A 27,406-nucleotide genomic window follows, 5' to 3' on the forward strand; every position below is an offset into this window, starting at 1 on the left:
AATGATAAGGAAAAGGTTGATTATGATGTACTAAGAGCCCTGTGTGTCAACCTACAGCGGAAAGAAGCAGGCAAGGGAGTATATACAGAGAGAAGCAAGAGAAACCCAAGGTAGCTGAACTCACTGTACAATAACCTGGTCTCCTGGAAACTAATCCAGTGTCAGGAGAGTAAGAATCCAGGTGGCAGAGGCATTAATTAACCCATCTGTGTAAGCACTGCTCACAGGTCATGTGGCGGTTTGAATGAGAATGGGCCCTGTCTTAGTTACTGTTCCACTGCTGTGTAAAAACAACATGACCAAGGCAGCTTATAGAAGCAAGCATTTAATTGGGGCTTAATTACAGTTTCAGAGGGCGAATCCGTGATCATCATGGCAGGAAGTGTGGTGGCAGGCAGGCAGACGTGGTACTGGAGCAGAAGCTAAGCACTTACTTCCCCGACCACAGGCAGGAGCTGAGAGAGAAAACAGAGAGAACATGAGACCGGGCCTGGCATGGGCTTTTGGAACTTCAGAGTCCAGCCTCCCAGTGACACACATCATCCAACAAGGCCACACCTTCTAACGCTTTCCAAACAGCCTTACCTAGGACACTGCAGGGGGTGGTGGTGGGAAGAGGAGAGGAGACAGATAAACGTGAAGACTAGAACCCAGTGCTTGTCCAGTGCTTGCCCAGTGCTCGAGTGTTTGGAGCTGGAGCGAGGCTGCTGTGTGTTTCAGTTCTACCAGAGGGGGAAGGTCAGGACCTGAGCCTGACACTGGGGCGGGTCTGAGAAGATGTTCTTAGACTCCTGTACCCTCAGGATAATCAGAAAGCTCCCATAGGTGCATTTGAGGTTTTCTTTCCTTCCCAGAAACAGATGTCCAAATTCCGAAGTATCTGCACAGGTATATTCTGCACAGTCCAAGAGTTAAGAGGCAAAGTTCTGATTAACCTCCTTAAAGCAGGCTTGAAATAGCAAAGGGTTTATCACTGGATTAGGCATAGTAGAAGAGATTTGTTCCTATTTTATCCATCTATGTATCTATCTATCCTGGAACTTGCTCTGTAGACCAGGCTGGCCTCGAACTCACAGAGATATATCTGGGATGAAAGGCATGCACCACCACTGCCTGGCCAGATTTGTTCCTATTTTAGATAATGTAGGCACAATGAATAATCTTGTCAACTGGACTGCATCTGGAATCAACTAGAACTTTTTGTTGTTGTTGTTGTTAAAGACAGAGGGTTTCTCTGTGTAGCCCTTATTGTTCAGGAAGTCACTCTTTAGACCATGCTGGACTTACACTCACAGAGATCCATCTGCCTTTGCCTCCCTAGTGCTGGGATTAAAGGTATGTGCCATCACCACCCAACTGTGAAGAATTGTCTTAATCAGATTATCGGAAGCAAGAAGACTCACCCTAAATCTGGGCAGCGCCTCTCATGCAGCTGAGATAACAGGACACAGAAGAGGGAAACTTTGCTTTTGCCTGCTTGCCCTCACTTTTGGCGGCAAGTTTATCTACCCTGTTCCTGAGGCATCAATTCACCAATATTAGAACCGACTTCTTTAGAATTCCAGTGTAGACTGACGCAGCTCTCAAAGACTCCTCTAGGACTCCAGCACCAAATTGGGACTGCCGAGTCCAGGCTTGTGGATCGAACAACTACCAGACTTTCAACTTCTCTAGTGTGAGACAACCACTATTGAATCCTAGGACTGCATCCTGTAAGCCAACCTAATCAACCTAATACATAATATAATATAACGTGTATATAGATATATTCATTCTATCCGTTCTGTTCCTTTAGAGAACCCTGACTAATACAGATGGCTAAAACAAACCAGATGGCTTCTTCACGAAATGACTGACCTTCCAGTTAGGAAGGGCTCACAAGGTTCAAATGCCTGGGGCATTTCCTCTCCACTTGTCCTCTGCGTGAATCTTTCCCAGCTGGAAGAGCAGGAGCATCTCCAGAAATAAATAAATAAATAAAACCCAAAGCAAACAACAAAAAGTTAAGGTCAGAGCTGGAACTGACCCATTATCTCTTCACTACATTCTTCTGCCGGCTCAGTGAAGTCAAGGGTCCAGTGTGGATTCCAGGGTAGAGGACCACACAAGGTTATACTGTTGGGAGAAAGAGGGGTGGGGCACTGAAGTTAGTAAGAAGGGCTCTCTCTGGAGCTGATATGCAAGCTGGCAGTGCTCCAGGTAATTCTGGGCTGTTCTTTCTTCAGAGAATATGGGTAGGTCGTGGGGTACAAGACAATCTCACACTTCTCCCCTGTCATTAAAGGTGTACATAGGTCTGGTAGGGGAGGCCTGGATGTGTGTGCATTCCATTTGTTACACAGTTATTCAAATGCCAGGTTCTTAACACACGCGCCATTTCGTTATCCCTATTTTAGAAACTCGGATGCAGGACTACTTCTTGCAGGGTCGCAGCTAGCACATACCACACCATTAGGCAGCCTTTTCGGCCCTGTCTCTCACCAAGATGTTGTTGGGGCAACCGGCTGATGGGCGGGAGGCATCCCAAGGGTAACACTTACCGCAGTCACCTTGTGTAGCAGAGACAGGCAGCCGCCATAGGGAGGCACTGGCTATCTTGTGGTGTGGCGCGACATGAAAAGAAAAGGCCCTCTGCTACCCTAGAGGCGTTCAGCCGCGCCAAGACCCTGGGACTGAGTCAGGTCTGACACTTCGCAAGCCCGAGGACCGAGGCGCTGGCCCCGCCCATCGCGCACGCCAGCTCCGCCCCCGCCCGCGGCGTAGCCCGAGCCCCGCCCTGGGTATGGACTGGCCGGGCCACCGTCGCTCGGCCCCGCCCAGCACGGCCAGGCGAAGCAGAGCCGGCGTGCGGGGTGTGTATGTGTTCGCTGGGCGCCGGCTCAGCCCCAGGAAGATGGTGGCGGCGGCGGCGGCGGCGGCGACTGAGGCGCTGCTGAAGGGGAGCACGGAGGCGACAGCAGCGCCCGCGGGCAGGAAGGTCGGGCAGCACCGACTCTGCGCCGCGACTGGGGCCTGGAGGCCGGGGCCGCCCGCCGGGTTGTGTCTCCCGTGGGTGCTGTCGCGGGCGCTGCCCCCGCCGCTGCTGCTGCCGCTGTTCTTTTCGCTACTGCTGCTGCCGCTGCCCCGGGAGGCCGAGGCCGCGGCGGTGGCGGCGGCGGTGTCAGGCTCGGCCGCAGCCGAGGCCAAGGAATGTGACCGGCCGTGTGTCAACGGCGGCCGCTGCAACCCTGGCACTGGGCAGTGCGTCTGCCCCGCGGGCTGGGTGGGCGAGCAATGCCAACACTGCGGGGGCCGCTTCAGGTGAGTGCGGGGCGTGAGGGGTGCAGGCCCAGTCCGACGTTCCAGGCCCAAGGCAGGTGGGGGGCACGAACTCGGTAGGATAGGGATTGCCCCACTGTGTTTGATGGTCGCTTGCCTCTTGGGAGGGACGTTCATTTGTCGCCTTGGGGTCTTACTGTGGTGGAAGACTGAGAAGGAATGGGAACACTCTGGAGGCATTTGTTGCTGCTGTGGGTTAGATTTGGGTCCTGAAGAATATAAAAGCCGGCCCTGAAAACCGGTCTATTTAGGATAAACCAGGTATAAAGGAGAAGATGAGCAAGCCAGTTCGTCAGTACTACCTTTATCATCCCAAGAGATTGGAAATGTAAGTACCTAGAAACACAGTAGTGGAAGTGACATGTTGGGTGGAAACAGAAGGGTAGGGCTGGATTGTGAGATTTTAGGATAGACATACCAGTGTTTGACGTTCAAAGGGAAGTGAAGAAACTAGTTTTTGGGGTCCTCACTGTTGGTGGCATATTGGAATGGGCTGTCCAGAGAGGAGATTCCTGTTAGCCCAGCGTTCCCCTTAACATACATTTACGAGTTGGCCTGGCAGAACCTCTTGGAGAGATCACTTATTAATTAATTAGCATTTATCTCTTACTTGCTTCTGTTGTGACAGGATTTCTTGATAATACACACAAGTAGATAGATTTGCCAGAGTTTGGTGTGGTTCACAAGAAGTTAGGAATACAGCAAGGGAAGTTTATGTACACAGACTCCCAAGTTAGAAGAACTAGAGTCGTCCGTATCTTTGGCAGGTATTTGTGGACTCTGTTCTCCATCTGACATGGGAGAGCGAGGAAATGTGAACAATGACAAATAGGGCTCTTGCTTCCATTGATCGTACGCTCTACAGAAGGGTGACAGGCAGTTGACAAGAAGATAGGCAAAAGGGATGAGCGAGATAATTTTAGACAGTAGCTATCAACAGAATACAAGCAGGATTCTGACCAGCTCGTTAGAAACCACTCATGTGAGTGCTGTCTGGTCTGAGACCTGAAAGGGGTACAGGAGCACCTCCGGAAATGAAGGGGCAGAGAGTGTGTGGCTTGCTAGGATTAAGTAGAGAAGATTTGGAGGAGGAAGTGACTTTGAACTTGGGCATTTGAGGTTCAGTAGGATTTGCAAATGTGCAACTGGTGAAAAGAATCCAGATAGAAAGAAAGATGCAGACAGAGTGGTGGAGGCCAGAAGGTGGATGGAGTTTTGCCGGTGCCCCTGCAGAGGACAGTTGTGAGGGAGAAGTTTGGAATGTTAAGTTGTTGGCTGATAATGTCAGGTCTTCTAGGGGACTCAGAGAACAGTGACAAGATGACCTCTTAAGTAAGTGCTTCTCTTTTAGGCTGTGAGATACAGTGATAAACAAGACTCATCTTATTTTGTTCTTGCAGAACTTATCTTTTAGTTTGGGAATAAAAATACCATAATGGAGCTGGAGAGATGGCTCAGTGGTTAAGAGCACTTATTGCTCTTGCAGAGGATCTGGATTTGATTCCCAGCACCCACATGGTTGCTCATGGCTGTTTGTAACTCAAGTTTCAGGGAATCGTACACCTTCTTCTGACCTCCAAGGACACCAGGCACACATGCAGGCAAAACACTTATACACAAAATAAAAATAAATCTTTTTTTCCCCTCACTGAAACAGGGTTTCTCTGAGTAGCTGTGGCTGTCTTGGAACTAGCTCTGTAGACCAGGCTAACCTTGAAGTCTAGATCCATCTGCCTCCGCCTCCTGAGCTTTGGGATTAAAGACGTGCTCCATCACCGCCTGGCTGAAATAAATCATTCTTAAAAGTTCTTTAACTGTATTTTAAGTCCAGTTATCAGTCTTTTGTAATTTTGCATGAGTGTGGAGGTGAACGATAGCAACAGAAGCTAACTTGTTTCAAAGTGAGACTAAGATTCATCTTTCTGTTGAGATGTTCCTGAGGGCTGATGTTGAAAGGCCAAAATGGGGAATGAGTGGTATCATGACTGGTTAGAGGGACCGGAGACCAGAGAGGTCTGTGCTGTGCCAAGTAGAGGTAGGAAGTGGATTTAGAATTTTGAACATTCACCCAAGAGTGATGGAATCCAACAGGTCACTCTGTTTTTATTATAGAGTTATTGATTGGAACCAGAACAGTATTAGCCTTGAAGGCCAGTCGGCTTTAGTGCTTCCAAGATCAATGGATGGAGGGATCTTCAAATTCTCAAAATCTGGATACTCTGTTGGGTACCGAGGGGGCTCATCTGTATTGTTTGGAGTAGGCGGGTTTACACTGGGCGTGAGAAGTCACGAGCAGCTGATAGAGACTGTTGGTGTAGGTCAGAGGCAATGGTAATGGAGATGTGGTAGATATTGTGTGGTGTTGGAGTGATAAAATGATTAGGTCTTTGTTTTAGACTGGTTTGTTCTTGGAAGAGAGAGTGATGGTAGAGAGAGATTTCGGAAAATAGTAGATCTTATTTTGTGCGGTTGTAAGTGGTAACTTACAAGACACAGGGCCACAGGATGGCTGAGATAAGCTTAGTTTTATACACATTGAGTTTGGGCTGCTTTCATGCTATGTACTTGGCATAGAAGTGTTGGTCAGGGTCATCTACCTGTAAAAGGGATTGACAGGGAGAAAAAAGGCTGTGAGTGTCTACATGAACAGTTCAGAGATGAGCCTTTTAAACAGAGGGCAGGCACTCCTGATAATGCCTCAGGTACTCTGAGATGTAAGTGACTGTTACAGACATTCCCTTTGAGCTTGTTCTAATTGCTGTCAGTGCGCTTTGCTGGGCAAACAATTATGACTGCCTCTGACAATACCATTCTATTAAACGGCTTCTGGAAGTTTTAAAAGAATGAAAAGTCAAGAGTGGTGACACACACCTGTAAACCCAGAACTTTGGCAGCAGAAGCAGAAAGATCAGAAATTCAAAGTTGGCCTGGGCTATCTGGGCTACATAGCAAGTTTGAGGTCAGTATGGCCTTTATGAGTCTGGTTTAAAAAAAAATAGGGCTAGAGAGTTGCCTCAGTGGTTGGAAGTCCTGGCTGATGACCTTTCTCACCTCCATGGGTATTAGGTAATGCCTGGTGCATGGTACACATAAAATAAATCTAAAACTACTTTTAAAATATATGTGTACATATGTTGTGAGAGAGTAGTCTGTCTCACACCTGTAATCACAGCTCTTGGGAGCAGAGGCAGGAGGGACAGTTCAAGGCCAGCTTCAGCTACATAGCAGTTTAAGAGTGACATGGGGTTACTTGAGATTCTCTCAGAAATTAAAAAGAAATAGATACTCAGAAAGGAGGAGGAAGTTACAGTCTTTTAGTTGAATGATTCATCATTGAGGATGGGTAAAGAACTAAATGTTGCTTTTGATTACAGTATTATGTATCCTGGTTTAACTTAGCTCTTCCTTCGTTCCTTCCTTCCATGGATATGTTTTTGGCTTGATTCTGATTTTCGGTGTAGTGCTGGGTCTTGAATCAAGAGCCTCATGTGGGCTGGGTAAATACTTTACTACTGAGCTACATTCTCACTACTCCCATTCTGGTTTAGAATGACATCAAGTCAAGGTGTCTGTTTGAATTTTGTGTGCCAGCGGGTGTGTGTGTGTGTGTGTGTGTGTGTGTGTGTGTGTGTGTGTGTACACGCTCAGTTTACCCGAGAAGATTGCTGTGTGGAGGTCAGAAGGCAGCTTAGGTTCTGGGGATTGCTCTCAGGCTGTAAGGTGTGTGTGACAAGTGCCTTACCCCTGAACCATCCTGCTGCTCAGGTTTGAAGACTTATTTATGTAACTCCTGTGTTAGAAGACTGTGTAGGTCTTTTTTGTTACTTGAAAGAAATGTAGACTAATGAAGTGTTAAATTTTACTAACATTATCGCCGAGTTAAAGAATATATTAGCATTTATTTTGTGTCAGTGTATACTGTAACAGTAGTGATGGTCACAGCATTGTGCCTTTAAAATGTCCTTTTAGAAATTACCCTTTTAATTCTTAATATTCCCATTTCAAAGGTAGGTAAACTGAGTTTGAAGCGGGTGTTTAAAAAGAGCATTGCTTGTGTATTAGCGCAGAATATTTATATATGGGTGCACATGCCTGTCTAGAGGTCAGAAGGCAATTTTATGGAGTTGATTCTCTTTCCACATGGGCTCTGGCGGTCAAATTGGGTTGTCAGGCTAGGTGGCAAATACCTTCACTTACTGAGCTCTTTGACCTACCCTGAAGTATTCTTGGTTTTTTGTTTTATTTTTTCCCTCTTTCTGTGCTGTGGATAAAACTCAAGGCTTTTTACATGCCAGGTGTGTTACCACTGAGCTACACCAAAGTACAAAAATTGCAGATCTATTGAATAACTTTCCCAAGGCCATAGAAGTTGTGTAAAATTGGAATTTGAACTTAGGCCTTGTGTGATTCTGAAATCCTGCTGTCTGTGATAGCAATTGGCCTTTCGCTTTTGTTTGAGTTCAGTTACCTTTTTGATCATTCTTTGGAAGGACTGTCTTGATTCCAGCAAAGTCTTTGAAAAATAGGGGAAACAAAGTAGATTTTTAGAATAGAAAAAATAGCATAAAAGCATCTTATCTGCCAGAATCATTGGCTGCTTGTCTGAGGACAGAAATGCCCTTCTAACAAGAGAGAGAGAATTCTGAAAATAAAATTGGAAGAAAATGGCAAGTTTGGTGTTTTTGTAATATGCACTAGGTAATTCTTGGTATTAACTGGAAGCCCTAACTTTATGCTCATGGACCCAACTTAGTTTTTTATCTGTCTTGTTTAGTGCGATGTTTTCAGAGTTTGGAAGAGTGCTTGGGGGCTGAGATTCTCCTGTACATTATTTGTGGGGTGAGTCTGGTATTGGCCTGGTTCAGCTTGCTATGTAGTCTAGGCTGGTCTCAGACTTGCAGAAATCCTCCTGGTTTGGCCTCTCAGGTGCTGAGATTGTCCAACTTCTTTATTTCGTAGGATCAGCCACATAACTGATACTATCTTTTGTCTTCTGTTTCTCCTGAGCCTCTCTACCGTCTGTCATTTCCTGGCATCTTTATTGGGATGTTTTGCTGTCAGCTTCTGAGCTGAGCCTAACACCAAACAAACTTCATATCCTCATTGAATTCCCCTCCCTCCCTCCCTCCCTCCCTCCCTCCCTCCCTCCCTTCCTTTCAGTTGCAAGTTCTATTTTAGCCAAGGAAAGCCCAAATGTAGACTTGTGGCTCTTGTCACCTGTCTAAAGTTCTATTAGTTTGTCCTCTCTGACTGTCTGCTCTCTAGAGCACCCGACCCTTCTTCACCTTGTCACTGACCTGTCTGTGCTGCATTCTAAATAACTGGTCCCTCAGACCTGTGACCATCCCACGTGTTCTCTATAAATCTCCTAAAAATGTGTCATTGTTATGCTCAGAAAACCGTCTTCTTTTTGCACAGTCTTACTCTGTAGTTCAGAGTAGTTCTGAATTCACTGTCATCCTCCTGCCTCAACTTCCCAAGTGTTAGGATTCTAGGCATTAGCCACCATGGTTGCCAGAATAATTCTTTCAAAGCCTTTCTTTTGGAAGTAAAAGGACTTGTAGCCAAGCCAGACAATCTGAATTTGATCCACAATACCCACACAGTGGAGGAGAGGACCAGTGCTGGAAAGTTTTTCTTTGACCTCCACACATGGACAGTGTGACATACGTAAGTACTTCTTTTCTCGGTGAATGAATAAGATCACAAAAGAACCAAGCAAGACTCTTCTTATCTGCAGAATGGCCTTGAGCATTAGGGTCCCATTCCTTTATAAACATCCCCTTTCCCACTCAAACCTTTCTACTTTTAGGTTTTTGGTTTGTTTTGGGTCTCTGTTGAATTCCGTGTTACTCCCTCCCTTTGTTAGTCCCCCAACACACACACTACTGAGCTGGGGGCTGAACTCAGGCCCTTGTCCTTGGCAGGCAAACTCTCTATTACTGAGTTAAAACCCTAACCCAATTTTTAAATGGCTTTTCCAGGCTGTCTTTGTACTTCCTGTGTAGCCTAGGATGGCCTTAAACTGCTGGTCCTGCCTGCACCTCCCAAGTACTGGGATTATAGGGGTATGCCAGATCTTATTTTCAGTTCCTTAAAATTTAAATTTTTTTTTTTAAGTTTTTGAGACAGGGTATCACTGTATAGCCCTGACTGGTCTACACAGTTATGTGTAGACCAGGCTGGTTTTGAGGTCATAGGTTGTGCTGAGATTGAAAGTGTCTATCACCATGCCTGGCGTATTTTTGTCCTTTATAAAAGGAGTCAGTTCTTCTTACAGCATTACCTTCTTTTGAGATGTGCCATCAACCTGTTCATAGATTATTTTTATCAATGATTATTAGGTGTTAGATATTGTGCCCTACCTTGAGAATAATAGGATGAGAATTAGGCCTTGCTCTTCCCTCAGAGAGTCCAGAATTCTGAGTGGGAGATAGATGTGGGTATGGGCCCTTAGAATGTCAAGACAGAAACGCAGGCAGTTTATGATCCTGGACTAGTTGTGTTGGAAAGACTCGGTCTTCTTAGGGCTCTCGTGGAAGGCATCCCAGAGAACAGGACTTTGGGGAAATCCAAGAGGTTGAGTGTGGTTAGACCCTCCGAGGGAGAAAGACCTTACAGAAGGAATCAAGAGTTTTTGCTTAGGCAAAAGCATGGGTTATCAGATTGAGTGCCTTGATTTCCTAGTGTGTTATTGTATTGCACACTGCTGGCTTATCACAACGGATTTCCTCATAGTTCTGGAGGTTACATGTCTGAAATGAGGTAAAAATAGTGCATGCCTGGCCTGCCTCTAAAGACCAGAGAGAGTATGTTCCATGCCTTTGTCTTAGCTTCAGGAGTATCAGCAGTCTTTGCCATTCCTTGGCAATCTACATGGTACTGTTACAGAGTCTCTTCCCTTATGGGCATAGTCACACTGGAAGTACATGTTTGACCTTTTCCAAATCTGATTGTATCTGCAAAGTCCCAAAAGTCACATTCACGGTGACCAGGGTTAGGGATTCAGCACACATTCTTGTAGGACACAGTTCAACCCACAGCAGTTAATGGAACTGAAACATAAATGGATATTGTTGATGAAGCCAGTGTTTGTGTGTGCTGAGGGTGGGGGGATGGAGGTGTATTGGAAGGAAGGGAGAATGGAAGGTGACCCTGCTGTGGCCTTTTATTAACAGCCCACAGCTTTAGATTGTGTCCTTGACTGAGGATATACCCACCATCAAGGCAGGGCAGTTTTTGGCTGTAGTGACTAACACAGGCATGTGATTTAAGCTGTCTAATCAAAGGGACTCTCAGAACAGCTGGGGACTTCTTCCCTGTGGGTGTGTGTGAAGGAGAGCCTTTGTCGTCTTTTGCTGGTGACCAGATATTGAGTTTTACAGTTACCGCTGTTTGGAGAGGAATTCACCCCAGACCAGGTGAATTCCAGAAGGGGGAGGATGGCAGAAGACTTACTGCAACCACATTTTAGAGTTGATGTCTTGTCACTTATAATCTTTGCTTGCCGGGTGGTGGTGGCTCATGCCTTTAATCCCAGTTTTCTGGAGGCAAAGGCAGGTAGTCTCTGTGAGTTCGAGGCCAGCCTGGTCTATAAGAAATAGTTCCAGGACAGGCTCCAAAACTACAGAGAAACAATGTCTTGGGGGAAAAAAAAGAAAAGGAAAGTTTTGCTATGGAAAGTTTGATTGGGAGGGAGGGCTAGCCAAGTAAGGTTACTCAGCTCCCAATCCTGTAGCACGTTACCATAGACAGCTTCTGTTAAAGATCCCCAAGACAGCCAAATAGTTTTATTTACTTACGTATAGAGGCATGAATATAAATATACATAGGAAAATCAGAGTACATTTATGATCAAAATAGTTTTTATTTAAATACAGAGTGGCTGTAGTTGAATAGAAATTTCATGTTAATTTGGTTTCAGTGTGAACGTGTTTCCGGCAGTAGAGAGGCTGCAGTTGTACTGTGTGAAGTGCTTGGGTCTGAATAGTCAGCAGCCTCTGAGACCTAACTGGGTTCCACTTAGAGTTTTACTATTTTATGTGATTTTTTTTTCAAATGCAGTTTGACAAAAGTAACTTCTGTCTGTAGCTTCTCTACTGTTCAGTCTTTTTGCACTGTAGCTTTTTCCCTTTCCCTTCCTCACACTTTCAAACTAGTCCTAAGTTTACAGGAATATTGACTTGACATTTTCTAGTTTTTTTTTCTCCTTAGTATTGCTTTCTTGTACTTTTCCCCTTATTTTATTAACACCATATCTCTTTAATTACTTTCCTTTTTTTCCTTTTTCCGTTTTTCCATTTCCCCCTTCACTCCTTCTGAGACTTAGGCTGTTCCTGAACGCTCCTCTATCTGTGTGGGCCAGCCTTCTGAGGCTGATGTCACACTCCTCCATACTGGGGCAATAACTGCTTTTCTTTTATCACTTGAGATCATAGTTTGATTTTAACCTTCCAATTTTTAATTCTTCAAGTTTTCAGATTTTTTTCCTCTTCTTCAAGTTACAATTTGAGTGAACATTAGGTCTGACTGTATCTGCATATTTACTTGTTTAAAATTCTTTATTTTTTATTTATAGAAATTAATTTTAGTCATGGATGAATTGCATATTTTATTTTAGAATTTGAAATGAACACCATATGGTAGTTATTAAGTGAATGAAATTTTCATTTAATTCCTCTTGGTCTTTTTTGTATTCTTTTTAAAGAAGATTTTATTTTTGGCAGTAGTCTACCCAGCCGCAGCTTTTCTAAATTATCATCTTTTCTAGGCATGCTCTCCCTAACACTTTGGGCTTGCCCACATTTTGGGCTTCCTTACTTTTCCTTTAAAGCCTTCCTCCCTCCCTCTCTCCCTGCCATTGTGTATCTTGTCATCCCCCACTCCCCAACACCCATCTTGGCTTTTCTGCCCGGCTTTTCTTCTCCTCCCTCCATTGTCCTTCTCTGGGAAGTTGCTGAGATTTATACTCTGAGTGGTTTTTCTTTTAAACTGAAATAAAATTATCCTTGAGTTTTAATAATAATAATAAATCATTATTATTATTATTATTACTTCTGTGTGTTTAAGAGTATGTGCACATCTGCATGGGTGCCCAAGGAAGTCAGAAGAGGTTGGATCCCTTAAAGCTGAAGTTGCATCTAGTTTTGAGCTATCTTACGTGGGTGCTGGGTTCGAACTGTTAGCAAGAGCCTTCTTGTAGTGTCGTCCCTCCAGCCCCTGTTTTGTAATCGTGTTTTGTGTTTTTGTTATTTTGAGACAGGATCTTACTATATAGTTCTGGTTGACCTTGATATGTAGACCAGGCTCTATTTGGATTCACAGAAAGCCTCTGCCTTCTGAGTGCTGGGATTAAAGGTGTGCCGCAGCCCCCCCCCCCCATCACCACATACCTGCCTACCACTTTACCACATCCTTCCCCCAATTGAAATGGCCTTACTCTGTAGCTCAGGCTTGCTCTTGAACTATGTGTGTAGCCTAGACCAGCCTGTAGTACTATAATAATAGACATGCACCATAAATCTTGTAAAGGTAATTTGTTAATAAGGATCATAATTGTGCTGACTAGTTTGTGTCATTTTGACACAAACTAGAGTTATCTGGGAAGAGAAAACCTTAATTGAGAAAATGCTCCTAAGGCTGGAGAGATGACGTAGCTGTGAAAGGCTAGGCTCACAACCAAAAATATAAGAGAAAATGTTCCTGTCTTAGTTACTTTTCTATTCCTGTGAAGAGACACCATAATTAAGGTAAAATAAAGCTTCTAAAAGGAAACATCTAATTGGGGGCTTGCTTATAGTTTGAGGGGGTGAGCCCATGACCATCGTGGCAGGAAGTGTGATGGCAGCATGCAGGTAGGCATAGCACTGGAACATTATCTGAGGGCTTGCATCTGATTCACAAGGGGGAGGCAGAGAGAAAGGCTGGGACTGACATGGGCTATTAAAACCTCACAGCCTACCCTCAGTGCCATACCTCCTCCAACAAGGCCACACTTCTTAATTCTGGGAACTAAACTTTCTTTTTTTTTAATATTTATTTATTTTATTATGTATACAATATTCTGTCTGTGTGTACGCCTGTAGGCCAGAAGAAGGCACCAGACCCCTTTACAGATGGTTGTGAGTCACCATGTGGTTGCTGGGAATTGAACTCAGAACCTTTGGAAGAGCAGGCAATGCTCTTAACCTCTGAGCCATCTCTCCAGCCCCTGGGCTTATTTTTTGGTGAGGAGGAGTACTGAAAATTTAACCTAGGGCCTTATACATGCTTAGACAAGTACTCTGTCACTGAAGTACATCCTGAGTCTACAATGTACATTTTAAAGTTTGTAATAGTATAAAAGAAAATTGATTTTTAGCTTTTAAAATATGTTTTTCATGTTTAATGTGCTTTCAATTATGTAAAGAAAAACAAGACATAGATAATTTAAAATGAACATTTAATTTAAGATCAAATTTGACCTGGTGGCATAAGCCAATCTATAATCCCAGCTCCTTGGGGCCTAAGGTAGAAATGTTCCAAGTTCAAGGGCTTCCTGTCTACAGAAGAGTTCAAGGCAGGTCTAATGTCTTCAGAGGATCATGAGTGTGTGTGTGCATACGTGGGTGTGTACACGAGATTTTCTCTCTCAAGCTTGAGGTGGAAAGGGGCTGGAGCTGGGACTGAAGCTCAGTGGCCATGTTTTTCGCATAGCATGTGCCCTCCCTGGGTTTGATCCCTAGTGCCACAAGTATTTTATTGAGATTGAACATATATTAATATTTATACTATATCTAAAATAATGTAATATTAGTCTAAAAATATTGAGTTTAGACTTGTCTTGAAAAACAAATGAATTTGACTCTGTTTCTCCTGTTAAAAATAGGTAATTTTTCTGTTCTAGTGGCTTTAAAAATTACCTCATAGAATTTTTTTTTGCTTTAACTTACATGATAGTTTCCAAGTATTTAAGCATTTTTCTGCAGAATGGCATATTTCCTATTTAGTTTTTTTTCTCCCTTTTCCCTATAAATGAAAAGACCAAGCCAACTGTAATTGTCACTTGATTTTTCTCTTGTTTAAAAATTACTTTATTCCATTTATTATTGTGTGTATGATGTATGTATATGGATGTGCACATGCCATGAGGTCAGAGGACAACTTTGTGGAGTTCTTATTTTTTATCTTTATTTTTGGTTTGTTTAATACTAGAGATGTTTTACAAAGTTATGAAAGATTGTGGTCAGAAAGCTTAGCAAAGTTGATTATGGGGCAAATTTCTCGAATTAGATTGATTTATAATAGTCTTCTATAGCTTGTGCTTGAATGTCATCATACTTCTCTTTAACAAATGTCATTACAGCCCTTTAGTTGGTTGAGAAACACTGACCAACATTGGCAATAAGTATTTGGTTGCTTAAAAGTAATCAGATGTTTGATGCTGGGCCAGTTCTTAGAGTTTTGTTTTGAGACAGGGTCTTATGTAGCCAAGGATTTTGAATTCTGACCTTGCTTCTCTACCTTCTTAGTGCTGGGATTATAGGGATGTGTCACCGTGGTGTTTTGAACAAGATGTCCCTCATAAATCTTGGTTCATGATGACTATTTGCGAGTATTAGGAGGTATGCTCTTGCTAGAGGAAGTCACATCACTGGGAGCTGACTCTGAGGTTTCAAAGGACTCATACCATTTCAGGTTAGCTTTCTCTACTTCCTGATTTTGAATGGAGATGTGAACTCTCTGCTCCAACTGCCTGTTGTCTGTGGCCTCTGCACTGCTTCGTGGACTGTTTTCCCTCTGGAACCATAAGCCTCAAATCAGTCCTTTCTTCCATAAGTTGCCATAGTCATGGTGTTTTAAAACACAGCAATAGAAAAGTAACTAAGAGAGCCATCATGCCTGGCTTTTTATTTGGTGCAAGGCATGCTAGGCAAGCACTCAAACAAAAGCCACATCCTCAATCCTGTATTTCAAACCTATAGAAGAGATGAAAAGATTAACAAAATGAACATCTGTGAACTTCCAGGTATTGCTGAATTTCTTTCATATTATTATTCTAAGTAGTAAATATTACAAATATCAAAGACCTGGTATTATCCTTCCATAACTATTCTTACCATCTTCCTGAGGTAGCTAGTATGTGACACTATGCTTATTTCACTTGTATGTTTCCACTTTTCTGTGTGTATATGCATGTAATAAAAATATGTACTTATTACATTAATATACAATACCTTGTTTCTAAAAACAAGATCATATTTTTATTTTATTATTTATTTGTTTTTGAGACAGGGTCTCATTGTATAGTCCTGGTTAGCCTGTATTTGATATATATATATATATATATATATATATATATATATATATATATATATATATATATAGACCAGGCTAGCTAGCCTCAAACTCACAGAAATTCTACTTACTGCTGACTCTAGGGTGCTAGGATTAAAGATATTCTTTCAACCTTTAAAATAATTATTTTGTATGTATAGGTGTTTTGTCTGCATGTGTGTCTGTGCACTATGTGTGTAACTGGTGTCTGTGGAGACCAAAAGAGGGCATCGGATCCCCTGGAACTGGAGTTAGAGACAGTTCTGAGCTGCCTTATGTGTGCTGGGAATCAAACGTAGGTCCTCTGTAAGAGCAACCAGTGTTCTTAACCACTGAGCTATCTCTCCAGCCTCCTGATTAACCTTCTTAACATAGCTTCATGCACCTGTGTGTAATTTGCAACTGTGTTATTTTTGAGGGGCTGGGAAGTGATTATCAAACCTTTAAAACTCCTTCCAAATAATTTTTAACTTATTTCCTTGCTTAATTTTAGATTGATGTGTAGTTGGCACTTATCATTTTTCTAAAAATATATTTATATACTTGCAAAGATATAATTTCTGGTACATTATAGTTTCTGAGAAGAGTTTGTTATATTACTTTTTAAATATATTGTTTAGGACTGAAAATCTTGAATTTTTTCTTAAATTATTGATTACATCTAAACTCCTTTATGTAATCTGTTTTAAAATAATGGTTCTTCATTAAAATACTCATTTGATTTTATGTGTATGTATGTGTGTGTACCACATTCTTGCAAGACTTTGTAGAGTTCAGAAGAGGATTTGGATTTCCGAGGAGCTGGAGTTATAGATAGAGCCACCTGTGTGTTCTGGGAACCAAACCCATGTCCTCTGACAGCTGTAAGCTCTCTTAACTGCTGAGCCGTCTCTTCAGCCCCATAATCTGATTTGATTTCCTGAAATAATCTGATCATCAGTTCTGCCTCATTGATTTGAGTGTCACATACCATATACTTCATTATTTGAAAGTGTTTAAGTCTATGATGTTGAGTGTACGCATAGGTCACGCAGCTGTCCTTATTTAATACTAGAACGTTTCATTGTGTGCAAAAGAAGCCCTATGTCCACTAGAAGTCATTTCTCTTTACTCCATTTTTCAATCCAGGATTATGAAGATTGACACTTATATTATAATCCTTTTCAAGAGTTTTATAGAATTTACTCTTTGATTTAAGGCCTTGATCCATTTTGACTTAATTTTTGTATATAATATGAGGTCCAACTTTATTTTCTTGCTGTGTGAGTAGACAGTTCGGGCTCATTTGTTGATGAGATTGTTTCCCTATCATTGAATGATGTTGCAGTTTTTATCAAAACAATTTACTGTAAATAAATAGGTTTAGTTTTAGTTTATCAGTTATATTTCATCCATTTTTATTTCTTTCATGTCATCACACTATCTTAATTACTGGCATCATTGTAGTATGTTTTCAGATCTCCCCATAATTTCTTAAATATGTTTTTAAAAGATAATTATAAATTTATATAATTTTGAGATCATATCAGCACAGATTTTCCTAGTTTGTCTTACATTTTATGGCATCTTTTGCTTTTTTGTGATGCTAGGAATTGAACCTACAGCGTCATGCACATTAAGAAAATGGTCTGTAACAGCTCAATGCACAGACGGAGAGTTCAACTTTGTGTTCAATTTTCAGCTCAGTTTCCTATATGGCTTATGCTTTTTGTTTCATATTTTGGAGTCCTCTTTTTGTATCAACCTTGCAGAGATCTTTGCTTTTTCATATTCTGATTGTCTACTTGTAATGTAGTGAGTTGATTGTTTTGATGCCCTTACCTAGTCATAATAAAGAATCTTATAAAAGGTAAGCATTTTTCTCAGTTCTATTTGTATATTAGTGTGCTCTTCTCCTCAAAGTTTTGAAATAGACCCTGTCATAGAACACTTTAAATTTGTCTTGCTTCTTCTTAGCCGTCTTGTCTCCTAATTTCAATAACCGATACTGAGATTAGCCCAGGGAAATTTGTTGTCTTTATCTAAGCTTTAATTATTATTGTTATTATTAAGACAGGGTTTCTGTGTGTATCCCTGGATAGATCCTCCAGTCTCTGCCTCTTGAGTGCTGGGATTAAAGGCATGCACCACCACCACCTGACAAGTTTTATTATTTTTAATTATATGTGTGTGGTTATTTGCATATATATGCAGGTGCCCATGGAGACCAGAGGCAATTAATGGATCTGGAGTTAGAGACAGTTGTGAGCCATTCTATATGAGTGCTTGGACTTTCATGCACTCTTAACCATCGAACCATCTTTTTATCCCCTGTCTTCTTTATAAAAGATGTTTAAAAAGCAGTTTAGAAGGATATTTTATGTATTCATTTATTTAGAGCTCATGTATTTCAATATGTATACATATATATTGAAATAGATATATATTTCAAAATTGTATGACATTTGTTGGTTTATCCCTAGGTATGTAGTTTTGTTGTCTTTACAATAATCTAATTGATAAGTGTAGCATTCAGAATTTGAATTTTATTATTTAATTTTGATTATTTATAGATGAATTCTTGTGCTGTCTAGGATAATCTTCCAGTTCTTGAACCTACAGAGTCTTCCTAGCTCAGTCTTTCCACTCAGTGGAATTGTAGACTGGTGCTGCTGTGCAGTTCAGCCATTCATTTGTATGTATGTGAATGTGTGTGCATGTGCTGTGTATGTTTGGGGTCAGAGGATAGCTTTCCAGAGTTGCCTTTTCTGCTTCCACCATTTGGGTCCTGGGCATTGTCAGGCTTGGAGGGAAGTGTCTTTACATGATGAGCCATCTAACCAGCCATTACTTATTTATTTCTGGGACTGGATTGTTCCATGTAGCCTGTAGGCGTTTACTGCTATACCTTTTTGTAAGTGTGTATGTATGTGTGGAAGGATATATGGATTTGTATGTGTGAGTGTGTACATGTTTGTGTGTGAGTATGAGTGCTTACGTACATGGGTGGAGGCCAGAAGAAGGCATGGAGTATTTCTTCTATCACTCTTTGCCTATACCTTTGAAGCAGGACTCCCTGCCCCCTTTGGAGCTGAGGTTGCAGCTTTGTGAGCATGCCTGGCTTGTTTGGTCCTTACGATTGTGAAGCAAGTATTCTTAATGCTGCGCCATCTCTCCAGCTACCACTTTATTCTTCTTCTTCAGTCATGTTTTGTTTTTTATTGTCTCATGGTGTTTCCATACAGATTTTAGAAACAACTTGGCCATTTGTGGTCAGGAATATTGAGAATGTGGTTAGGGCAGTACACCTAACCTGTAGTTCAGTTTGAAGAGAATTGGGATCCTATATAATGCCAGCTCTTTCAAACCATGAGCACACCCTTTCCCTTTTGTGCTGAGGATAGAACCCAGGTCCTGTGCAGACTAGACAGGCCCTCTAGGATTAAGCCACATTTCCATCCCCGATTTTAAAAAAAATTTCGGCCTTAATTTGTCTAATAAGATTTTAGAGTTTTCTGTGCTGGCGTGTTATATATCTCAAAGTATTTCACATTTTTTTTGGTATGGTTGTAAATCATGTCTTTTAAATTCTTGTTTTCTTATTAAATTTAAAAGTCACATTTATATGTATGTGTATTGGGTGGGTGTGTGGAAGTCAGAGTTTTTGGAATTTGTCTCTCCTTTCACCATGTGGGTCCTGAGGATTGAACTCAGGTTTTCGAACTTGTCAACAAATGCCTTAACCCATTGAGCCTAAAATTCCATTTTCATTTCTAACTGTTGCCAGTGTGAGTAATTCAATTCAGTTCAGTTCATTTATCTCCTCTCTGTCTCCCCCTTGCTCCCTTTTATAGTCACCCTGGACTACAGAGTTCTCCCACATGGGAGGGGGCTCCCTCCCTCCCTCCCTCCCTCCCTCCCTCCCTCCCTCCCTCCCTCCCTCCCTCCCTCCCTCTCTCTCTCTCTCTCTCTCTCTCTCTCTCTCTCTCTCTACAAGCTCTCTGATATAGACCACGTTACCCTAAGGCTGTTGTCTTCTGGTACAGTAGTCTTGTAGTACAGCATGGCTGAACCTCGTGCAGACAGCCAAACTTGGTGTTTGTGTAAGAGTCTCCCAGGTGGTGCTGGTTTTGAAGGCATTAAGGTCATGGAAAGAAGCTGATGCTTACTTGGCACAGTGAGAGGCCATTGGTGAATGTGTAGTCTCCGTTGATGTTGAAGCCCTGGGATTGAATGGGTCATGGAGAGAAGTTAAGGCTTTGGTACACCATGTGGTGGGGTCAGTCCTGAAGAGAGAGGTATTGGTGAAGGTGCAGCCAGGTTGCAGATACCTCCAGCATTTTAGAGAAGCCAGTACCGTGGATCAACCGACCATCAGGAACAACAGTGGGTATGAGATGGAGCCTGCCTGAGACTAGGAGACAAGCCCTTTGGAGCCCGAAGACCATGATTCTCGGAAGTCTGACCTGAACTTTATTTACACTAGTGGACTTTGGTTTGCTTTGGCTGGTTGTCACTGCGCCCTGATTTTTCCTCTTGGAATAAGAAAGTATGTAACTTATTTTCTATTTTGCAGGAGTCTACAGTTAAGAAATTTAAAAGAGATTTTGGAGTTTCAGAGAAATTTTGGATATTTTAGAGAGACTATGAACATTTTAGAGACTTTGGATTTTTTAAATTTTAAATGTGTAGGCACCAAACTCTAGTTAACAGATATCTACAAAATATTCCACCAAAACTCCAAAGAATACACATTCTACTCAAGAAAGAAATTTGTAGTTCTAAGTGCCTACATTTAAAAAAAAATTAGAAATAGCATAAAGGGCTTAATATGACAACTAAAACTTTTGAAAAAACAAGAACAAACTATAACTAAACCTAGTTGATGGCAAGAAATACTAATGAGAACAGAAATTAATGAAATAGAAACAAAGAAAAAAGCAAAGAGTCAGTGATTCTGAATTTGATCTTTTGAGAAGATAAAATCAACAGACCGTTGGCCCAACTAACCAAAATAACAGAGTATCCAAGTAACATAATCTGAAATGAACAGGGAAACATTACATCAGACACCAAAACTTCAAAATTTTGTAATGTAATACTTTAAAAATCTCTAGTCCATTAAAGTTGGAAAACCTCAAAGAAGTGAATGAATTTCTAGACGCAGCCAAACTACCAAAATTAAACCAAGAATTAGTCAACAACCTGAGCAAATGAGGAGATTGAAATTGTAATTAAAAAGTCTATCAGATAAAAAAATAAAGTTCAGGACCAGATGGATTCCCAGCAGAATTCTACCAGACATTCAGAGAAGGTTTGCAATCAGTGTTCTGAAACTATTTAAAAAAGACAGAAACAGAAAGAGCATTCCCCAAGCACCTTCTCTAAAGCCATTTAAAAGTGAGAGACAGAGAGACAGACCAACCACCTGACCTTGAGACAGGCCCCAGAGGTAGAGACTTGGACGTGGGTAGTTGGTTAATCATTCCTGAACATGTTGGTGAGACGTTTTGAGAAAGTCAGAATCAGTGGTGAGAATACGGCAGCTCTGCTTTCACCTGTGAAAGGAGAATTTAAATTTTCTTCTGAAATTGAGCATGCCGTTTGCTGACTTAGACTTCTGAACTGCAGATTCTCTGCCCTTCAAGTTCTGGGATTGGCTCTAGTGTTCAAACACGGGAGACCTCTGACAGGCATTCTTTACGCAGGAGCTTCCCTGCTGCCAATGCTCAACTGCCTCCTTTACCCAATCCTGCTGGTTTCTTATTACACCTTCCTCTCATGCTGTTACAACAAACCTGGGCCCCACACTTTGACTTAGCAAATGCTTCCCAAAAACTAGATCTGAGGAGGTGGCTCAGGAGATGGCTCAATCAGTAAAGTACCTGTTGCGTAACCACAACTGCCTGAGTTTGGACCCAGAACTAACAGACAAGCTGGGTATGATGGTGCACACCTGTAGCCAGTGCTTGCGAGGGGCTGCAAAGATAGGTGGGTACTAGGGGCTCACTGGCCAGGGACCACCTTGAACAAGGATTACCTATCAGAGGTGTCTCATGTTAGATTGAAGTGCTTGGACCTTTAAACCTTCAAAAATTTGGGCTATCCTGGTAAATGTGTGGCCTGTGGTAGTGCAGTCCCTGAAAGACATACTGATGTGCACTGCTATAGCTGGCAGCAAGTCCTTCCTTGAACAGGGAATTTAGTTAGCATATCTTCCTGTGTTTCTTAAGAATGAGAAAATACTTCCTAGGTGTTGTCCACCAGACTTGTCTCATATCTTAGCATTAGATTACTCGCTACAACAAAGATTACTAATTACCTTTTATAGCCATTGTCAGCTTTTCTGGGAAAGAGAATCCTGGGTTTGGGGGCATCTGTTAGCATAGTGGCTAAATTTCTCTGCCCTCCTGTACATGTAAATAGGTGCTTGTCACTTGTGGCTAATGGTTATGTTATATATAGAATTTTCATGTTGGACTTAGGACAGGGTGTGCCCTTTGTTTTCTTTTCCTCTTTGTGCTGGGTAGAGTGGGTCTGTTTAATTCCGAGTTTTTAGGTAGAAGCCAAGTGTTGGGGTTGACAGAAGAAGGTTACAGAACATTCAAGTCACTGATAATTATGAGATTGCTTACGTGTTTTGGGGTGCTCAGTTTTGGATTTCATGTTTTAAGCTCAGCCAATACTTTTTAGGTATTTTTTTTTGGTGCTAAGTGTATTAAAACTTAACCTTAAATGGGTATGTATTTCTGGTTATTGGCAAGGAGCCAAGTGGTGGTGGCGCACACCTTTGATTCCAGCATTTTTGGTAAGCCTAGAGTTCGAGGCCAGACTGGTCTACAGAGCAAGTTCCAGGACAGCCAGGGTTGCACAGAGAAACCTTATCTCAAAAAACAAACAACAGCAAGAACAACAAAATTTACTGGCAAGGAATACAAGGGAACTGGTTGTTTAGACTAACATTTTTGGGGTGTAGTAAGTGTTGACATAGTACATAGCTATCTGCATCATGCAAGTGCAATAGAAGAGAAAGGAAGAAACACTGAGGGAATTGGGAGATTGGTTTTATCATGGTCTATACATAAGATCCTAACTAGTGGGCTGGGAATGTGTGGGTGTTGATTAGAAGTGATGGTTCAGTAGCTTGGTAGTCTCTGTGGGAGGAAGACTCACTGAACTAGCCTATGGGAGATAAGAGACAGTGTTCAGGGAAGGAAGCTTAGAATTTAAATCTTGTTGGTAGTACTGTTAATAATAATAGTAGGGCCAGAAGAATGGGTGGTTAAAATGGGGCAAAGGAAAAGATGGTAAGGGTAAGAAATGGAGAGGCTATTAGGCAGGGTGACACTGACCTTTAAGCTCAGCAATAGGGAGGTAGAAGCCAGAGTTCAAGGCCACTTAGCGAATTTGAGGCCAACCTGGACTTCACAATGCCTTTCCTCAAAAACAAATTCCCCCAAAGGAGAGAAGCTGGGTTTAGGATAAATCCGTCAGAAGTTAATGTAAATAAACATTTACATTACATGTGGATGGTCTGCTAATATCCTCAGTGTCTGAGGAAGGGTAGCTGCAATGTCAGCAGCTTACTTCCACAGTAAGGGGCACATCAAATGAAAGACACATTTTAAAGAGCCCGACAGCTGGTGCAAGAGGAGGAGAAAATGATCTTGGATGGAAATGAGGAAACATGGCATATTTATTGCATACTATTTTCTATATAGCTAAAGATACTTGACACATAACAGAGAAAAGCAAACTCAGAATATATATTTTATAGAAAATAGACACATGAAAAGGTATTTGTTGCCGGGCGGTGGCGGCGCACACCTTTAATCCCAGCACTCGGGTGGCAGAGGCAGGAGGATCTCTGGGAGTTCGAGGCCAGCCTGGTCTACAAGAGCTAGTTCCGGGATGGGCACCAAAGCTACAGAGAAACCCTGTCTCGAAAAACCAAAAAAAAAAAAACAAAAACAAACAAACAAAAACAACAACAAAAAAAAAACCAAAAAAAAAAAAAAAAGAAAAGGTATTTGTTCTATAAAAGAGCAGTTAACCTTAACCTGGGAAAGAAGCTATCAAATTGGGCTTTGGTTAATGGATATAGTAGAATTTAATTTTATTTTGTTTTCTGTATATGGATGTTCTGCTTGCATGTATATGTTTGCACCATGTGTGTGCCTGGTGCCTGTGGAAGTCAGAGGAGGGTGTCAGTTCCTCTGGAACTGGAGTTACAGATGGTTGTGAGCTGCCATGTGGGTGCTGAGAATCAAACTCAGGTCCTCTGGAAGAGCAGCCAGTGTTCTCAACCACTGTGCCGGTCTCCTTGTGTAAAATTCTCATTAATTTACAAAGAAGAAAATGTAAATGATAAAAACACGAAAAGATACCCAGGCATTAGAATTAGTGGAGTCTAAACATTAAGGAGATTCCAGATATGTCTAACATGAGCAAGTTCTAAAAGTATGAAAATCCAGGAACTCTATCACGTTGGAGATAGAGGTTCTGATGCATGCTGCTATGGCAAGGTGGTAGGTGGCCAGTCACGTCAGAAGCAGGGGGTCTGGATGGTCTTCTGTGTGTTGTGCACCTCCATAATCTGCTGTCTTCTGTGTTTTTTTTACCTGTATTTTGCTTGGCCCTATGGTTATGTAGTTTTAGCTTTTCAGCTAAGAGTTTAAAAACTTTGTAAAGTATTTATGACTTTTAAATTATTTGTTTTCGAGGCATAGTCTCACCCTAGCTGAGACAGACCTGGAACTGTCCAGGTAGCTCAGGCTGGTGGTCCTCTTGCCACAGCCTTCTAAGTTTGTGGGTTGCAGGCATGAGCTCAGCACTCCTGGCTTTTGTGGGCATTTTTATGGTATGAAGGATAACTTTCCTTTCATATCTAGAATTATTTAGGTATTCAGTTAGTGTTTACTTCTGTGACTTTGAATGTTTATATCCTTTTATATGTGTGGCAGTTACTTATTTGATCCAGTTTGAATATAACTCTCCAGTCATTCTTCTAGTGGTAATATGCACATTGTATAAATCTATTTATTTTGTGTTTATAACCAAGAAAGATAATGCTGTATGAATTTTTGACTGACATTTTTTATTTAAATTACAGACTAACTGGATCTTCTGGATTTGTAACAGATGGACCTGGGAATTATAAATATAAAACCAAGTGCACATGGCTCATTGAAGGACAGTAAGTAATAATGGCTGACTTTCTTTTAATTTATTTATTATGAGAGCTCATTCTAACATAAAGTACTTAAGCATGTGTTACTGTTTGTTTCTTGAGACTGTAACTCAGGCTGACCTTGAATTTTGATATTGCTGCCTCAGCGTCCCATGTGCTAGATTAGTAGGTGTGAACTACCATGCATTGGTGCTGAAATACCTTTCATTAATAGCTTTTCATTTGGCAAGTGGTTTTACTTTTTAAATTTTACTTTTTGGGGGCCAAGGAGATGGCTCAAAGGAGATGGCTCAGTGGGTAAAGTGCTTGCTGAGCAAGTCTGGTGATGTGAGTTTAATTCCTGGGTCCCACAGTGGAAGGCTGGCTCCTGAAAGTTGTCCTCTGACCTCCTGAACATGACCTGAACATACACACATACATGCAAATAATAAAATAAGAAATAAAAAAATTTCTTTTTTGGGTGCCAGGGACTGAACCTAGGACCTCACTAAACAAGTGCTTTATTATTAAGTGGCCCTTAGTTTAGGTTTTTTTAAGTTCCAATTTGACTTAATGTTACAATGAATTATATATACCAGAAGTTTACATATTTTAATTCTATTAGCTTAAAAAATCAGTTAAAATCTTTTTAATGGTTTGTTTAAATCTTTATACAATAATGCTAATGTGTCATTTTTTTCTGAGTATTGATTTTTATTACAGACAAAATGGTAAGTCAACCATCAGAATAACTACTGTTGCCTATTCCCTGGCCCTCTTGTCCTTCCAGTTGTTTGTCTCCTCTCTTGTCCCCCCGCCCACCCCCAAGGTTTCTCTATAGCTTTGGAGCCTGTCCTGGAACTCGCTCTGTAAACCAGGGTGGCCTCAAACTCACAGAGATCCGCCTGCCTCTGCCTCCCGAGTGCTGGGATTAAAGGAGTGCGTCATCACCGCCCAGTTCTTTTCTCTTTCTTTGTACCTGTCATTTAAGGCAGCTTTGTCAAAGCATTATAGTCTCTGGACAAAACTTCAAAGATTCCAAATAATTATTGCTTATTTGTTGTGTCTCTGTACTTTTTATCATTTTAGATACTCAAACCAAGAAATATTGTTTGTTAGTTCATTTAAAAGCAACAATTACGACCTACTACATATTAGCAGAAATGCGTCATTTTATTTTTAATGAGACGGGATCACACTGATGAGCACTGCCTGGCATGATGCTCACTGTGTAGACCAGCTGACTTTGCGCTGTGACAGTCTTCCTGTCTTTGACTTCTGAATACTGGGATTATAAGTGTGTACCACCACACCCAGTTTCTTATGTGGTATTGGGATCAAACCCAGAGCTGAATGCATTCTAGGCAAGCTTTTACCACCTGAGCTAAGTCCCTGGCCCTAAATATCATTTTTATTGAGGAAAAAGATTCCTTATATTTAAAGAAATTTTAAAAAGTAGCGTTGTTTTTAGATTTCACAAATCTCTTTCTGGTCAGAACAGATCTTTTTTTTTGTTTTTAAATATGATATGTAAGCAAACTTACATATGAATGAGATAGTTCCAGATAGGAGGGAAAGTTAAATATTGGAGAGAAAAATTGATAGGTTTATCTATTTTGGAAAATTTCAGGGATTTTTGTTGAGATGCTGAGCATAGTAAAATACAAAGGTGGGGCAGTAAGGTTTGCAGTTATCATAAAGTTAGCAATTGTGGAGAGCAGGGGGAATGTCACTGATGCGGTTGCTGAAATTGTCAAAGTGCCATGTGCAGTGATGGGGAGACCAGGAATGGAACCAGTCTGCCCATTCCTGTGACATTCTGCAAGACATCTTAGTTTTCTTTCAAGTCAGTCTAAGTCAGAGTTGGTAAACAGTTCCCTTAAGACAGGACTTTTTGGTACCGTGCCATGAAAAGGCAGAGACACCAGTAAATTTAGAAAATGTGTGTTATAAAGTGATGTGTTATGAAATCTTAAGTAAGATGAGTAAGGAAAGAAATGTAAAAATTGAAGGACTTGTGTTGTTGAATGTTAAAAACAAGACTGTAAGCATTCTTATTAGGCCCATGAACTCTGAGCCAGTGCTCTTTTGTTTAATGTCCTCTTAAACAAATACTAAATAGATCTCCAACAAATGTAGGAATGCTGTTTATATTTATATGTTTATATTATATATTATTATAAATTCTTTAAAAGTCTGTCTTAGTATCTAATGTTATGATTATTATAAATTACTTATTTTTCTAGGCCAAATAGAATAATGAGACTTCGTTTCAATCATTTTGCTACAGAATGTAGCTGGGACCATTTATATGTTTATGATGGGGATTCAATTTATGCACCTCTGATTGCTGCCTTTAGGTAAGCTTATCCATTATCTGATCTCTGAATTTAAATGTGTCTCCAGGATTGATTCCATACTGGATTTACTTTTATCATTCCATAACATTTATTGCATGGAGTAAGTATTAGTTCTGTCCCTGGTATGGTCTCTTCACTTGTTATTTATGTACTGGGTCATTTTCTGTGTATGCTACAATGTCGCTGAGGTTAACCTTGAACCTCTTGTCTCCACCTCGCAAGTGCAACAAATACAGGTTTGCACCACCGTACTGGACTCATTTCA

The 27,406-nt window shown here is 41.3% G+C and overlaps 1 protein-coding gene and 1 long non-coding RNA gene across 4 annotated transcripts in view; one reads left to right on the plus strand and one right to left on the minus strand.

Moving 5' to 3' along the window:
- Positions 1-309: 309 nt before the first annotated feature.
- Positions 310-2,731, minus strand: LOC142845074 (uncharacterized). Of its 2 annotated transcripts, XR_012909800.1 has the most exons (4): positions 2,541-2,731; positions 2,027-2,115; positions 595-895; positions 310-455 (listed from the first exon to the last, which is right to left on the minus strand). It is a non-coding gene; the product is annotated as an uncharacterized LOC142845074 (long non-coding RNA). The 2 variants fall into 2 exon arrangements; XR_012909799.1 differs by lacking the exon at positions 2,027-2,115.
- An 82-nt stretch (positions 2,732-2,813) lies between these two features.
- Positions 2,814-27,406, plus strand: part of Atrn (attractin) — a 141,528-nt gene continuing 116,935 nt past the window's right edge. For both annotated transcript variants that reach the window (XM_075962200.1, XM_075962201.1), the window contains exons 1-3: positions 2,814-3,300; positions 24,725-24,808; positions 27,028-27,141. In XM_075962200.1, the coding sequence (XP_075818315.1) occupies positions 2,894-3,300; positions 24,725-24,808; positions 27,028-27,141 (605 nt within the window). In that variant the 5' untranslated portion in view covers positions 2,814-2,893. The remainder of the gene's footprint in view (positions 3,301-24,724; positions 24,809-27,027; positions 27,142-27,406) is intronic.

This window comes from Microtus pennsylvanicus, chromosome 2, assembly GCF_037038515.1.
Source record: "Microtus pennsylvanicus isolate mMicPen1 chromosome 2, mMicPen1.hap1, whole genome shotgun sequence".
NCBI lineage: Eukaryota > Metazoa > Chordata > Mammalia > Rodentia > Cricetidae > Microtus > Microtus pennsylvanicus.